This window comes from Bubalus bubalis, chromosome X, assembly GCF_019923935.1.
Source record: "Bubalus bubalis isolate 160015118507 breed Murrah chromosome X, NDDB_SH_1, whole genome shotgun sequence".
NCBI lineage: Eukaryota > Metazoa > Chordata > Mammalia > Artiodactyla > Bovidae > Bubalus > Bubalus bubalis.
The window spans coordinates 59462773-59480210 of record NC_059181.1 but is presented as its reverse complement, the minus strand read 5'-3'; the positions used below and the strand labels follow the sequence as shown (position 1 = coordinate 59480210).

At 39.5% G+C, this 17438-nt stretch overlaps 1 protein-coding gene across 3 annotated transcripts in view; it reads right to left on the bottom strand.

Annotated features, from left to right (window-relative positions):
* The window catches only part of AR (androgen receptor), a 223909-nt gene that overhangs the window by 82499 nt on the left and 123972 nt on the right, over positions 1-17438 (bottom strand). For all 3 annotated transcript variants that reach the window (XM_025276998.3, XM_006067772.4, XR_006548829.2), the window contains exon 2: positions 7780-7931. In XM_025276998.3, the coding sequence (XP_025132783.1) occupies positions 7780-7931 (152 nt within the window). The remainder of the gene's footprint in view (positions 1-7779; positions 7932-17438) is intronic.

Below are 17438 nucleotides of genomic sequence, written 5' to 3'. Positions count from 1 at the left end.
AGAGAGGGAAGACAATAAAAACCTTGATAAAAGAGAACACAATTTTGTCTCTGTGAATTTTTAGTTCTGTCCTGAAAGACAATATTTTCTAGTTTATGACAACAAAGAGGAGGGGAATGGAGTTCTCTTTCTCCTGGCCCCATAGAAAACATTCTGTGGTACACTTCTCCAAGTAGGCTCAAAGCAAAGAGTCTAGGAACATGATTCTAACATCTGTATCCATACATACTGTCTGAGTTCTTCAGCTTGGCAATGAGAATTAAAATTCTCATGAGCCTGGGTTTTAAATCATGCTTCCTATTCTGTGGTTCTGTGATGAGAGTGAATTAAGAAGATACCGAGCCTGGTTTCATCAGAATCAGAATTTTCCCTTTGAACATTAGGAGCTAGTGGAAAGACTATCACTCACATGCCCCTACTGCTGCTGCTGCTGCTAAGTCGCTTCAGTAGTGTCCGACTCTGTGCGACCCCATAGACAGCAGCCCACCAGGCCCCCCCATCCCTGGGATTCTCCAGGCAAGAACACTGGAGTGCCGCTGGCCCTAACTAATGAAGAGTTTCTGGTGAACCACTAGCTATTATAAGTTTGTTTGTTTTAAGGAAGAACATTCCCTGTGATGTTAGTGTTACTCACTGGTTTCTCCCCATAGTACTTAAAGTTTTTCTTCTTTAATTTCTGATTCTGTTGTTTCTCTTCAACTGTTATCTTTCTTGTTTTCACTTTCCTCTGCTTTAGGTTAGTATGTTTATATATTTGAGAGGTAGCTGTGCCATAAGAGAGTGACTGCTACCTTTGGACCCAGAAGACCTGGGTTTAAATCCAGATGCTCCACTTAATTCTGGAGAGGGAAATGGCAACCCACTCCAGTATTCTTGCCTGGAGAATCCCATGGACAGAGAAGCCTGGCAGGCTACAGGCCATGGGGTCTCAAAGAGTTGGACAGGACTTAGCAACTCAACTACCACCACTTCACTTACTAACTGTTGATTAACTGAAAAAAACATCAGTTTGCTTACATGGAAAATCAGGAGGATGACCTCTCCCTCTGTTCCAGGTGGTTGGGAAGTTCAAATGGAAATGAAATATGATGACTGAAGAAATTTAAAGGGGTCCAGGGTTATGATCACTAGGTTCCTTCAGGAAGGATCTGTATCTTGAGTATGTGAGCCTAATATCTCGTGTGTAGTAATTATCCAGCAAATGTATACTGACTGAATGCAAGATAGATTACCACCAGGCCAGTTCTTATGAAGTATTCAGTAAAATATAGGCACCAATGTAGCCAGAAGCTGTGGTGATTCCAACGGGATACATCAGAAGTCACAACATGGAGTGGAAACAAATGGACTGAGAATTCTAATCCTTGCTCCCTTTATAAAGAGTCATTAACACCAACTCTCAGTTTCCTTTTCTGGATAGAGGGAAGTTCCCTTTTCTGTATTCTCTTCTGAAAGGTACAAAGCTTACCTGCCTCCTTGGAATTCTGAGAGCAGTTGCTAGCTCTGAAGAGGAGTGTGAACACTTGAATAATAGCTTCCAGAAGTATGCACACATGGCTATTATAACTGAAGAAATTGCTTTTTGAAATAATGGATTCTCCCAGAATCCAGTTGTTATGAGGGGCAGTGTGTTGGTTGCCATGGGACTAGACTAGAGACTAAAGAAATAATTCCTACCTCTGAAGAAAAAGTGGGTCTAACACTTACCTGTGCAATAGCAGCCAACTGCTAAAATCTGCCACCCAGAGTTTCATAATTATCAAGAGATTCTCTGGGGATTAAAAAAAAAAAAAAAAAAAAAAACTTTTGGCTGCAGTATATGGATGGGCTTTAAAAATATAACACATTGGGGAATAGTAAGGCAAGGTAAAGGGAGACAATGTATTCACACGATCTTGCAGGTGACATAGAAACTTCTTGTTAATCATTGTTTCATTAAATGCATTTGCTATAAATTATCAGCCACAGGGCCTTATAGACCAGCAATGGCAAATTCTTAACATGGACCCCAAATTGGGCTCTAATAAGAGACTTGGGTGGGCATCAACTAGAATGAGTTATAGAGCTAAATTATTTATTCTGCAGGCCTGTGGTCTAGTCCTATTATGAGGAAGACCAGAATTAAGCCAACAAATGTATAAAGACAAAGAATCATAGGGAAATACATGGTAAATTCATAACTCAACTGGCCACCTGGGCCCTACTTTCTCTGAGACAGAGAGCTTTTCCATAACACTTCATACCAGATAGTCCTCAAAGCTACCTTCCTCTATACTATCTGGGTTATATGTGGCATCTGAGGGCTTCCCTCATAGTTCAGTCAGTAAAGAATCTGCCTGCAATGCAGGAGACCCGTGTTCGACTCCTGGGTCGGGAAGATCCTCTGGAGAAGGAAATGGCAACCAACTCCAGTATTCTTGCCTGGAGAATCCCATGGACAGAAGAGTCTGGCAGGCTACAGTCCACAGGGTTGCAAGTGTCAGACACGACTTAGCAACTTAACTACTACTACTATGTGGCATCTAGCAAATTCACTCATACATATTTTATAATTATCCACATGGTTACAGTACAAAAGCCTAAAAATTATGTGGAATATTTTCAGTTTCTCCTCTGGGTATTGCAAGGTTGAGTGATATACCAGATCATCAGAAAAAAGTATCCTCTTCTAGCATTCCAAGAATGTGTTTTTTTTTGTTGTTTTTTTGTTTTTTTTTTTTCCTATTTAGTGAAAAAAATGCTCAGGACCTAAGCATTCTAGGCAAGGAAGGTGTACAAACTTTCACTGGCCATATCAGAAGAATGTTTAAAATTAGATAATCTAGAGAGTTACTAAGACACCAGAGATCATAAAGAGCCAAATTTTCTATGCAGATTTGTAAGCAGAGGAGTGACCATCTAAAGCAAGAGTCGACAAACAGCAAAAATTCACAAGCCAAATTTAATGTGCTTTTTCTTTTTGTGTGGCGCAAGAACTGAGAATGAATTTTAGATTTAAAATAGCTGATAAAAATAAAAAATAGTATTTAAAGGCATGTGAAAACTGAATGAAATATAAATTTTAGTGCCCATAAAGTTTTACTGGAGCACAGCCACACCCATTGGTTTTGTCTAGGACTGTTTTCATGCTGCAAAGGCAGAGTTGAATAATAGCATCAGAGACTATATAGGGCACAAAGTCTGTTACTATCTGGCCTTTTACAGAAAAATGTTTGCTGACCCCTAATTATTGTAAAGTAAAACAATAAATAAATAAATAATGTTTAAAAAAATAAAAAGTAGCAAAAAAAAAAGTCTGGCTATGATATTTTTAAAAAATCAGGGACAGATAAAAGATACTATGAGCTTTGTGAAAAAAAATCTCTAAGACTCGTGCAATAAGCATCAGTCAACTTCTTGGCCAAAGACACTTGATGGAGGCCCTTTTGAAGTTACAAGTAGGGCTTTCTAGGTGGAGATAGTGGTTAAAAAAAAAAAAAAAAAAAAAAAAAAAAAAAAACAACAACCCGCCTGCCGATACAGGAGACATAAGAGACTTGGGTTCCATCTCTGGGTAGGGAACATCCCCTGGAGGAGGGCATGGCAACCCACTCCAGTATTCTTTCCCAGAGAATCCTGTGGACCGAGGAGCCTGGCAGGCTACAGCCTACAGGGCCGCAAAGAGTCAGACAAGACTGAAGCGTCTTAGCATGCACACACAAAGTTGCAATTATATCCTCCTAACATAGCTAACTTGCCCCTGGGAAATGTTACTCCTAAAGTCAGGCAGTGAAGAGGACACTGATATGCACCAAAAACTCTCTGCAAGATTCCAAACAAGAAGTAACATTCAATTCCACATGAGTTGAGGTGGGAAAGAGTAGATTTAAAGGACAGAAAGAGTTCAATGAGGGTTCACTTACATTTCTTCCCTCACAGAAACCTGGGGAGAGAAAGAGAATCAAAGCCATACTTATATAAAATTTGCCAAGGATACTAAATTGGGACATATTGTAAACATCAGTGAGGATGGTGTAATTCTTTGAGTTCAGAATGTAAACTACAGTTTCAATTTTATGATGTGTACCAAACAGTGCTCCATGCGTACAAAACAAATGGATGTACAATCTTCAATGTTTTACTAGAAAATGTCTGAAAAATAGTAAATTCTTGAGCACATAATGCACATGATGAATTAATTAACCCTCTTTGAAACATGATGAGGTAGAGATGAGGATTCATATCCTGATTTTCCAGATGAGAAAATGGAAAAGAAAGGAAGTTATCCAGCCATGGTCATAGTGCCGGGAGAAGAGGGAATCTGAGTCCTGACTTTTAACTCAGCCCATCCACAGTGCACTCTCCGAGCTGGCTCTATCCTCATCTGAAGACTGGTTTTTGTAAGAGACGGGAGCTAGGATTCACCATCTTCTAGGAAGGCAAAACCAAATGTGCATGCAGGTATAAACTCACATGTTTGCTGAAATAACAGTGATGGTGTTTGTTATTTATAGAATTGTCACAAAAAGTCTAAGCTGAAAGGGCATTTTAAAAATATCTTAGTTTAACTCCCTTATTTTACAGACAAGGAAAACTGAGGTCCAAACAGGGAAATTTTCTTATCCAATGTCACAAAACTAAACCCCCTCTGAGCCCCTACTCTGCTTAAGGATATCACCTTCCTTTGACTTCCTGGTCTTTTTGATAACATCCAACATGCCTTCCCCTTTCACCTTCCCACTCATCCCACCCACCACCACTAGCTAATTCTCTACATGCTTGTTTCAAACCCAGAGACCGTCCTCTCAACAGCACATACCTAGACACACACATGCACACACACACATTTTTTCAATAAGTTTCCATCAAGCAGGTTTTAATGATTTTTACCCCCGTGGCCTACAATTGTTTTTATCATCATTTTTAATCCCCAAATAAGCAGATTCTTCCTTGACTAGCCTCACCTTCACCCTAAACTCCCAGCAATACTGACAATGAGAAAATGTGAGGTTCTCTTCTTCCTCAACAGGAAAACCTGGCTAGATTACAATCGATTCTTTGCTGAGTCTTGCACCAATGACAGCATTAAAGCCTCATGGTTTATGAACTACCAAAGCTAGAAATGGATTTTTTTCTGACGTGCCAGGCTTTTAAGTCTTGTACCTGTGCCCAGTCCAAAGATTTTTGAAACCCTGAATAAAGTGGTAATCAACACTCTGAATACTCCATCTGAGTTAACTGACAACAACAAACAAATTAGGAAGAAAAGATTTGTTCTCCCACTCCCTCCAAGACAGGTGGAATTCCAAGTTTCAACAAGGCAGATTCAGAATCACCTTTAGAAAGGCCATTTGGGCAATAAAGATGCATTGTAAAAATGAAAAAAAAAATCAATAAATGTTCTCTGCAGGTAATAAGACAGCCCCCTGCCTTCAAATAGAGATAATAATGGTAGTAAACTGCAGCCACCAAACTTTAAAGGTAAAAGAAAACACCAATACATTTTTTTCTTTTTGCTTTGTTTCATGTTTTTTAAATCACTTTCTCCTGTCCCTCAAAGGGCTCAGGACTGGAAGCTGGGGTTCACATTCCAAAGGAACCAATGGGCTCCATAGTTTTGTCAAGAACCCACTGGAGATTTTAATATTTCAAGGAATTTAGATCATTTGGCTCCATGAGCTCGCAGAGGCTCATTTTCTCAAAGAAAATATTACCAAGTTCCTCTAACAAGTGATTCTAGGGTCTGAAGAATTTTGAGACCTTGCTAGATTTCCAAATGCTCGGCAATTTGAGTGATTACCCCTCTCCCAGCTTCCTTGTTCTCAAATATTCCAAGATCCACATAATAGCAGAGCTCCTCCCAGGCAGCCCTGCCAGCTGCCCTTCTGCCTGCCTCTCTCCTTCAGCCCTAATTTCTGTAGAAAGCTCCCATGTGGAATATGTTATGACAGCAAAATCTTCCCTTTCACAGTATAGTTGATCATTTCCACAGTTTTCCAAAAACAACAATATCGTGACCCAGATTTTTAAAACCCAGAGGCAGCATCAAATACAATCTAATCTATCTAACTATTGAATTTGCTTTTCGCTTACTTTCTTGAACTCTTTTCCCATTGGATATAGTTGCTATTACTGTGGTGCTTGGGCTTACTAACACATTGCTTTAGATGGGTGCTATGGTTCATTTTCTGCTCTATAGATAGGGCCTAACTGAAGCCAAGGTATGGGGAAGCGGCAGATTCTCACTGGAGATGTTGGGGTGATCTGAAGTCTTTGGTGCTACTCCTCATTTCCTTTTCTGACAACCATCCTTTTGTGAGTACTCTTAAGGAATGAAGACACTGATCTCTGTCTCTTTCCAAACTGCCTATGCCTGGGCACTGGGGCACTGGACCTCATATTGCTCAGTTTAAGCAGTGCAATGTGCCACTCAGGGTTATGGGTGGAACGTGCAGCATGCTTTCTTTAATGCTGAACGGTATCTGTCTTCTTATTGCCTGGGGAACTAGAAGAAAACAAAATAGGTTTCCATTTTATAGGTATTCCTTTCACCTGGCCAAAATGGTGAAAAGATAATCATCATTCCAGTTAGCTATCAATAGGGAGACCAGTTAAAGAGCACACACTTTCTAATTTTTCTCTAGTTGCCAAGAACACTGTGGTGCTTCTGCTGTCCTCTGATGGGTGTCACCACATTCCTGCTGAAAGGTGTGGCCAATATACCTGCCACTTTAAGACTGTCCTCAGGGATTATAGCTTTATATAAGGAAAGGCTGTCTCTTTCAGTTCTGACTTAAAATTTCTAGGCCAGTGAGAAGGAAGAAAAGGGTCTTGGCAGGAAGTACTTCCTTTGTGAAAAGTGGAGGCAGGAGTAGATACTGGTGTTTAGCAACTGAGTCTGCTCCCAGAGCAGAGCATCTCTGTCTAGAAGCTGTTAATTAGTGTCCTTTCAAGAAGGAATACTTAGTACAGGATGGGGAGTGAAGTGGATGGGTAGGAGGCTTAAGCCTAGGGAGATTGGGAAGGAAGGAGGCAATAGCATAATAGGAGGTCTGGAAGTGTAGGAGGTCTTCCTGCTGTAAGATGTAGCCTGAGCACCTCTTGGGGCTAAGCAGATATTAATTATTTTAAACTAAATAATACTAAGGAGCTGGTTTTTGAGGACACTTAGCCAAATATAAGATACAACTTAGCTTAGGGTTATGGGCTATTGGACAGGGTCTGAAGGAGAGAATAAAAGTTTCTTATCACTTTGGATACTTATCTACCTAGGACCTATTAATGCAAAAAGGCCCCAAGGAGGCAGCAGCAGGAGGGAGCAGGTGCATAGACTGATGGTCTGCTGAACAGTGAGAACACTTCCTTTCTGGGGTTGAGGCCAGGAAGCCTTCACTAAGGAATAGTCTTGTATTCACCACAGAGTACAGGCTGGGGACTTAGTCTGGATTTCTCCACTTCTAACCTCTCTAATATGGACATTTTTTCCCTCACTAGGCAGGAGAATGGAACACAAGAAAGGAGGAAATTAAATCTTTTCAAATCATTAATTTTTTCTTTTGTTCCTAGGACCCACCAAGCTCCAAGAACCAGCTGGGACCAACTTCATTGCCTGTAATAACAACGCTGCCAAAGACAGGGGTCCAGCAAGTATGAAAATTGACTTTTTAAGGCTCTTAGTTTCTTTGAACCAACACTGCCAGTGACTTTATCCCAGAGATCAAAAAATCCTGAGTCCTTATAGACTGGTGTCTCTTTTTAGGAGAGAAAGGGAGAGAAAAGTGAGTGTCCAAGATCCTTTACCTTCAGCGGCTCTTTTAAAAAAGACTTTGCAGCTTCCACAAGTGAGAGCTCCATAGTGACAGCCAGAAGCTTCATCCCCACAAATCAGGCATGTCTTCTGGGGTGGAAAGTAATAGTCGATGGGCAGAACATGGTCCCTGGTGGTCTCCAAACTGAAAAGACCCAAGAGGAATAATGAAATACATGTCAGTAGTTGGCAGAAACAGGAAGGTAGAAGTCTGAATCTTCAGGATTAAACTGCATGTGTAAATTATTATTTATTGCTTAACAGAGTCAGTGTGAAGCTGAATTTTCCTTGGACTTCTCCTAGGGATTATTTTTGTAGGGTTTCTATCATGTGGACAGAGTCATTCTGGATCCTATGAAAGGATTTGAGAAGTTTTCTGAAATCAGCCAGTCCCTTGGGCTATGTCTGCATGAGGGATGGATGAAGGCAGAAACCTGAGGTAAACATTTCTAACTTAAGGTGGTGGTCATGAAACAATTTCAGAGTAATTAAAAGGTATGAACTCAGTCCTAAAACCTTAGTTATCCAAAGGGAGACCTATGGCGATACCAGACTAAGCATCAAAGCAGTTTGATGTGCTTTGTTTTAGTTCTCTGAGCCTTACTCTCATCTGTAAGTAGGAATAATATTACCCAGCCTACTGACCGACTTGTGTGAGCAGAAGTATAAATAAGCCAAAAGGATAAAAAGCTCTTGTAATGAATACAGACGTGAGGAATTACAATTAGTATTTTCATGCTAGTCTTTTTTTTTTTTTTTTCCATTCCTTTTCTTTCCTTAGGAGTCTATCTAGATAACATGGACATTTCCCCATTCCCATTCTATAACATAAAGTAGCAGTTAAGTAATACACAGTGATGCTGGAAATCTTTCAGGCAACCCTCTAAACACTTAGCTATTAGAATACTCATGTTCTTTGGTTTAACAGTTTCAAAGGTCACCTAGTTAACTGTCTATCTCCAAGAGGATCTCTGCCTGTGTCCTTCCAGGTGGCCTGAAAGAGAGGGCCAGAAATCCAATCCTAAAACCTTAATGGAAAGATAGATCTTAGTCTCCCACAGTAATAAATTCAAGTTTAAATAAAGGGAACATGGTTCATACTACTCAAAGGTAAACTTTTTTCTCTCCTGTCTTATGTCTAATCATTAAACAAAACATAAGTGGTTTCCTGGGTTAATCTGCTACAGGTACGTGACAACTGCCTATTCTCTTATCCACAAGAATGCAACCACTATTTTATTTACTTTTTGTGCTTTTACTTATTTATTGGAGTATAACTGATTTATAATATGGTGTTAGTTTATGCTGTACAACAAAGTAAATCAGCTATATGAATACATATATCCCTTCCCTCTTGAACCTCCCTCCCCCACATCCCACTTTCTCTAAGTTCTCACAGAGTACCATGCTGAGCTCCCTGTGCTATACAGCAGCTTCCCACTAGCTATCTATTTTACATATAGTAGTGTATACATATCAATCTACTCTCCCAATCCATCCAACCCTCCCTTACCCCACTGTATCCATATGTCCATTTTCTATGTTTACATCTCTATTCCTACCCTGCAAACAGATTCATTTGTACCATCTTTGTAGATTCTATACATGTTCATTAATATATATTTGTTTTTCTCTTTCTGATTCATTCCACTCTGTATGACAATAAAGGCTGAGGAAAGTGTGGAGAAAACAAAAACACTCTTCCACTGTTGGTGTGAATGTAAATTGATACAACCACTGTGGAGAAGAGTATTGAGGTTCCTTAAAAAACTATAGTTGCCATATGACCCAGCAATCCCACTATTGGGCATATACCCTGAGAAAACCATAATTCAAAAACACACATGTACCCCCAATGTTTACTGCAGCACTATTTACAATACCCAGGACATAGAAGCAACCTAAATGTCCATCAACAGATGAGTGGATAAAGAACTTGTGATACATATACATAGTGGAATATTAGCCATAAAAGGAACAAAATTGGTTCATCTGTAGTAATGTGGATGGACCTAGAGTTATTCACCATTTTTATGAGTACTTCTTTCTTACTAAGGCAAGAAGGAAGGAAAATAAGCTCTAATGACAGCCTGTTTGCTGTGTTGCATGATTTCAACTCCTCAAAACACCACTGTGAAACATTTATTATTATTATTATTATATCAAATGAAGAAATTCATACTGAGAGTGGAGAAGCACAAAACTTTTTGAAATCAAGTACAGGAATCTCTGACTCCAAATCTAACACAGCGTCCATTATCCTATTGTCTTCTCAGTAATCACCTTCACTTTCTACCCATGACTCTTTGGTTATGATACTCAGCACAGCCATCATAATCCCCAAAAAAGCATGAAATGTTATGCTCCTCCCAACCCTAAGTGAGAAACCTTGGCAGGGCAAAAGCAAAGAAGGCTTTCACTCAGGCTACACTTGACAAGCACTTTATCTCTAAGAGACAAATATTAGCCTTTATTCACAGCCAAAATACAACAGAAAACACTCAGAAACTTCTGCTGATATGCAAACCCAGCAGCTGATTATGGTGGCCTATCTTTTCCCTCATAATTCATCCCAAGCCAGCAGGAGTCTATCCACCAAAATAAGAATAGGAGGGCCAAGAGTTCCACAGGAAAAGAGCTCAGTTCCCAGATATGAATGAGCCAAAAGCTGAGAACATCATTCCTTTGGCTAAAAATGTCATTTCCTTGGGTAAAAATTGTCATTTAAAAAAATTAATTTATTATTCATCATCTTACATTTCATGACTTCTATAACTAATAAAAACAGTTCAAATAAAATCAGAAGGACATGTAGTATTAAGGCACTTTATGTGCCAGGCCATTTCATATATATCATCTCATTTAATCTTCCCAACAACTGTGCCAGGTAGTTTTGTATCATCCCTATATTATAAGAGTGGAAGCTGCTGCTCAGGAAAACTCAGTAAACTTGTTCAAGATCACTGTTCTTGTAAGCGAAATGCCAGGTTATCATCCTAGGTAAGTCCAACTGCAAAATGTAGATTTGTAACCAATGACTAACCATATTATGAAATTGAAGGTCTAAATTAGGTGATAGGTTCAACTCAACTCCTATGGACCAGGTACAGGTCTAGGGGTTGGGAAGATACTAATGATCAAGATATGAACTTTGCCTCTAAGCAACTTACTATCTACTACAGGAGAAAGACAGGAAGCAAAGAACTGTATAATAACATAGTAGATGATATAATAAAGCAAAGTGTGTACTGCTACAGATGAGAAAGCACCTTAAAGATAGAAATGCTTTTTGAAAGGTATGTTGTTGTTGTTGATCAGTCACCAATTCGTGGCCAACTCTTTGTGATTCCATGGATTGCAGCACGCCAGACTTCCCTGTCCCTCACCATCTCCCAGAGTTTGTCCAAGTTGAAAAGTATAAATATATGCATATATGTATATACATATATGTATTTATATTGAGCAACTGAACTGATATTTACATATATAAAAAGACAGTAGTTATTATTATATGAATGAAAAGTAAATATTAGATAAATAAAATATATACATATATAAATGTGTCTGATAGAGTGCCTGATGAACTATAGACTGAGGTTCGTGACATTGTACAAGAGACAGGGATCAAGACCATCCCCATGGAAAAGAAATGCAAAAAAGCAAAATGGCTGTCTGAGGAGGCCTTACAAATAGCTGTGAAAAGAAGAGAAGGGAAAAGCAAAGGAGAAAAGGAAAGATATAAGCATCTGAATGCAGAGTTCCAAAGAATAGCAAGAAGAGAAAAGAAAGCCTTTCTCAGTGATCAATGCAAAGAAATTGAGGAAAACAACATAATGGGAAAGACTAGAGATCTCTTCAAGAAAATGAGAGATACCAAGGGAACATTTCATGCAAAGATGGGCTCGATAAAGGACAGAAATGGTATGGACCTAACAGAAGCAGAAGATATTAAGAAGAGGTGGCAAGAATACACAGAAGAACTGTACAAAAAGTTCTTCACGACCCAGATAATCACGATGGTGTGATCACTCACCTAGAGCCAGATATCCTGGAATGTGAAGTAAAGTGGGCCTTAGAAAGCATCACTATGAACAAAGCTAGTGGAGGTGACTGAATTCCAGTCGAGCTATTTCAAATCCTGAAAGATGATTCTGAGAAAGTGCTGCTTTCAATATGCCAGCAAATTTGGAAAACTCAGCAGTGGCCACAGGACTGGAAAAGGTCAGTTTTCATTCCGATCCCAAAGAAAGGTAATGCCAAAGAATGCTCAAACTACCACACAATTGCACTCATCTCACACACTAGTAAAGTAATGCTCAAAATTCTCCAAGCCAGGCTTCAGCAATACGTGAACCGTGAACTTCCAGATGTTCAAGCTGGATTTAGAAAAGGCAGAGGAACCAGAGATCAAATTGCCAATATCTGCTGGATCATGGAAAAAGCAAGAGAGTTCCAGAAAAACATCTATTTCTGCTTTATTGACTATGCCAAAGCCTTTGAATGTGTGGATCACAATAAACTATGGAAAATTCTGAAAAAGATGGGAATACCAGACCACCTGACCTGCCTCTTGAGAAACCTGTATGCAGGTCAGGAAGCAACAGTTAGAACTGGACATGGAACAACAGACTGGTTCCGAATAGGAAAAGGGGTATGTCAAGGCTGTACATTGTAACCCTACTTATTTAACTTATATGCAGAGTACATCATGAGAAACGCTGGGCTAGAAGAAGCACAAGCTGGAATCAAGATTGCTGGGAGAAATATCAGTAACCTCAGATATGCAGATGACATCACCCTTATGGCAAAAAGTGAAGAGGAACTAAAAAGGCTCTTGATGAAGGTGAAAGTGGAGAGTGAAAAAGTTGGCTTAAAGCTCAACATTCAGAAAATGAAGATCATGGCATCTGGTCCCATCACTTCATGGGAAATAGATGGGGAAACAGTGGAAACAGTGTCAGATTTTATTTTGGGGGGCTCCAAAATCACTGCAGATGGTGACTGGAGCCATGAAATTAAAAGATGCTTACTCCTTGGAAGGAAAGTTATGACCAACCTAGATAGCATATTCAAAAGCAGAGACATTACTTTGCCAACAAATGTCCGTCTAGTCAAGGCTATGGTTTTTCCAGTGGTCATGTATGGATGTGAGAGTTGGACTGTGAAGAAAGCTGATCACAGAAGAACTGATGCTTTTGAACTGTGGTGTTGGAGAAGACTCTTGAGAGTCCATTGGACTACAAGGAGACCCAACCAGTCCATTCTGAAGGAGATCAGCCCTGGGATTTCTTTGGAAGGAATGATGCTAAAGCTGAAACTCCAGTACTTTGGCCACCTCATGTGAAGAGTTGACTCATTGGAAAAGACTCTGATGCTGGGAGGGATTGAGGGCAAGAGGAGAAGGGGACGACAGAGGATAAGATGGCTGGATGGCATCACGGACTCGATGGACGTGAGTCTGAGTGAACTCCGGGAGTTGGTGATGGACAGGGAGGCCTGGCGTGCTGCGATTCATGGGGTTGCAAAGAGTTGGACACGACTGAGTCACTGAATTGAACTGAACTGAGTATACATATATGCATATATTTATTTTTGTACATATAGAATAATGACAGTAGCTATTATTATATGACTGAAAAGTAAATATTAGATAAACAAAAGGGAGCCTGCATAGAGTAAATAAGTGGTCCTTTTAGAGACTTTAAAAATAGAAAATTTCATCCATATTAAAATTTTAAATACAAGTTGTTTAAAAGAATCTAATCTGGTTTATAGTCAATACTCCAAGTCTGAAAAAAATCATCATTTTATTTATTGGGGCTTCCCTGGTGTCTCAGACAGTAAAGAATCTGTCAAGAATGCGGGAGACCCAAGTTTGACTCCTGAGTCAGGAAGATCCTCTGGAGACAGAAATGGTTACCCATTCCAGTAGTCTTGCTTGGAGAATTCCATGGACAGAGATGCCTATAGGGCTACAGTCCATAGAGTCGCAAACAATTGGACATAACTGACCAACTAACACTTTATTTATAAGTTATGAATATAATGAAACACACCTCACATAAAAATAACTGTGGATAAAGAAGCTGTGGTACATATATACAGTTGAATATTGCTCATCCATAAAAAGGAACACATTTGATTCAATTCTAAGGTGGTGGAAGAATCTAGAGCCTATTATATAGAGTGAAGTAAGACAGAAAGAGAAAAACAAGTATAATATATTAACACATATATATGGAATCTAGAAAGTTGGTACTGATGAACCTGTTTGCATGGCAGCAATAGAAATGCAGACACAGAGTACAGACTTACAGACAAGGGGAGTGGGGAGGAAGGAGAGGGTGCATTGTATGGAAAGAGTAACATGGAAACATGTACACTGCCATATGTGAAATAGATAGCCAATGGGAATTTACTGTATGACTCAGGGAACTCAACCCGGAGCTCTGTAACAATCTAGAAGGGTGGGATGGTGGTAGGAGGTGAGAGGAAGGTTGAAGAAGAAGGGGACATGCTGCTGCTGCTGCTAAGTCACTTCAGTAGTGTCCAACTCTGTGCGACCCCATAGACGACAGCCCACCAGGCTCCCCCGTCCCTGGGATTCTCCAGGCAAGAACACTGGAGTGGGTTGCCATTTCCTTCTCCAATGCATGAAAGTGAAGAGTGAAATTGAAGTCACTCAGTCGTGTCTGACTCGTAGCGACCCCATGGACTGCAGCCTACCAGGCTCCTCGGTCCATGGGATTTTCCAGGCAAGAGTACTGGAGTAGGGTGCCATTGCCTTCTCCAGAAGGGGACATACGTATACCTAAAACTATGCAAAAAAGATCTTCATGACCCAGATAACCATGATGGTGTCATCACTCACCTAGAGCCAGACATTCTGGAGTGCAAAGTCAAGTGGGCCTTAAGAAGCATCACTACAAACAAAGCTAGAGGAGATGATGGAATTCCAGTTGAGCTATTTCAAATCCTAAAGATGATGCTGTGAAAGTGCTGCACTGAATATGCCAGCAAATTTGGAAAACTCAGCAGTGGCCACAGGACTGGAAAAGGTCAGTTTTCATTGCGATCCCAAAGAAAAACAGTTCCAAAGAATGTTCAACCTACTGCACAATTGCACTCATCTCTCACGCTAGTAAAGTAATGCTCAAAATTCTCCAAGCCAAGCTTCAGCAGTATGTGAATCGTGAACTTCCAGATGTTCAAGCTGGTTTTAGAAAAGGCAGAGGAACCAGAGATCAAATTGTCAACATCTGTTGGATCATAGAAAAAGCAACAGAGTTCTAGAAAAACTTCTACTTCTGCTTTATTGACTACTTCAAAGCCTTTGACTGTGTGGATCACAACAAACTCTGGAAAATTCTTAAAGAGGGGAATATCAGACCACTTTACCTGCCTCCTGAGAAATCTCTATGCAGGTCAAGAAGCAACAGTTAGAACTGGACATGGGACAACAGACTGGTTCCACACTGGCAAAGGAGTACATCAAGGCTGTATATTGTCACACTGCTTATTTAACATATGCAAAGTACATCATGCGAAATACTGGGCTGGATGAAGCACAAGTTGGAATAGAGATTGCCAAGAGAAATGTCAATAACCTCAAATACACAGATCTGTATGTGTATTATGCTTATGGCAGAAAGCGAAGAAGAACTAAAGAGCCTCTTGGTGAAATTGAAAGAGGAGAGTGAAAAAGCTGGCTTAAAATTCAACATTCAAAAAACAAAGATCATGGCATCTGGTCCCATTGCTTCATGGCAGATAGATGGGGAAACAGTGGAAACAGTGACAGACTATTTTCTTGGGCTCCAAAATCACTGCAGATTGTGACTGCAACCATGCAATTAAAAGATGCTTGCTCCTTGGAAGAAAAGCTATGAGACCAACCTAGACAGCATATTAAAAAGCATTCTGCCAACAAAGGTCTGTCTAGTTAAAGCTATTGTTTTTCCAGTAGTCATGTATGGAAATGAGATTTAGACTATAAAGAAAGCTGAGTGCTGAAGAACTGATGCTTTTGAATTGTGGTGTTGGAGAAGACTCTTGAGAGTCCCTTGGACTGCAAGGAGATCAAACCAGTCAATTTTAAAGGAAATCAGTCCTGAATATTCATTGGAAGGACTTATGCTGAAGCTGAAACTCCAATACTTTGGGCACCTGATGCGAAGAACTGATTCATTGGAAAAGGCCCCAGTGCTGGGAAAGATTGAAGGCAGGAGGAGAATGGGATTACAGAGGATAAGATGGTTGGATGGCATCACCAACTCGATGGACATGAATTTGAGCAAGCTCTGGAAGTTTGTGATGGACAGGGAAGCCTAGCACGCTGCAGTCCATGTGCTCATGAAGAGTTGGACATGACTGTGTGACTGAACTGAACTGATGGCTGATTCAGGTTGAAGTGTGGTAGAAACCAACACAATATTGTAAAACAATTCCCCTTCAATTAAAATTAAATAAATTTAAAATGTAAAAAAAAAAAAAAAACAACAACAACAACAAAAAAAACCTGTAAAGGATGTGGAAGAGTAGGAGAAATAATGAAGGCAATTTTACAATTTGAGTTTTTCCTAATTACAACCCACTTTGGCTAGAGGCCTGAGATATGACCTTACCATGCCAGTATTTGCCAACCTTCTACCTCCTCTCTCTGGCAAAATTATTTGGACAGAATTCCCACTAACACTGACAAAGAGAATACTGCCATTCTGTCTCATGGACTGATCTTCTGGCACTGGAAATGAAAATTCCGATTGCAGTGCTTCTCCCATGTTTGTATTCTAGAGAAACTCATGCATGTTTGTACCAGGAAGTATGTGCAGAAATGGACATTGCAGCTTTGTTTATAAAAGCAGAAATGATACAGGAGAAAGAATGAATAAATTATATCATATTCATTCAATGAAATACAATTCAGCAATGACAAGGAACAGAATACATCTACAAACAGTTGAATTTTCACAAACTAATGTTGCAGGAAAAAAACATAACATAATAGCCTATATACAATATGACTCAATTGGATAAAGTTTAAAAAGAAGTAGAAGCAAACAATATGTAATTTGGGAATATATATGTGAAAAACATAAAAATGCCAGGGAGTAATAAACCCCAAATATAGCATAGTGGTTATCCCTGAGGGGGTAATTATATAATGAAGGGAGGTACAAACTGATTTATGCATTCAGTAAAAAACATGTATTAAGCACCCGCTACATATTAGGCATCATTCTAGGTCCAAGGGTTAGGTTGGGGAAAATAAAAATGTTAATGTTCTCATTACTTAATTGGGGTTCATGAATGTTGTTTTATTATCATACTATATAAGTAACTTGAATGTTACATGTATTCCTTTGTTTAGCTATAACATAACACAATTAAAAAAATAAAAGACTAAAAGAACAACCTCTGAAATTTCTAACACATCCCTAAATAACTCTAACTGGAAGCACAGCAGAGGTTTCCTTTGAGAATATGTAAGTGCAGAATTTGCACACAACATTGTGTTTTTTCCCACCTCCCCTAGGTTATGTGCTCACTTATTATCCCAATGCTCAGCATTCAGTTTTATGAAGTCTGAAACAAAAGCCCTGCCACATAAAATGGAAATTTTTCAAACAAGAACATGACTTGCTTTTCTCCA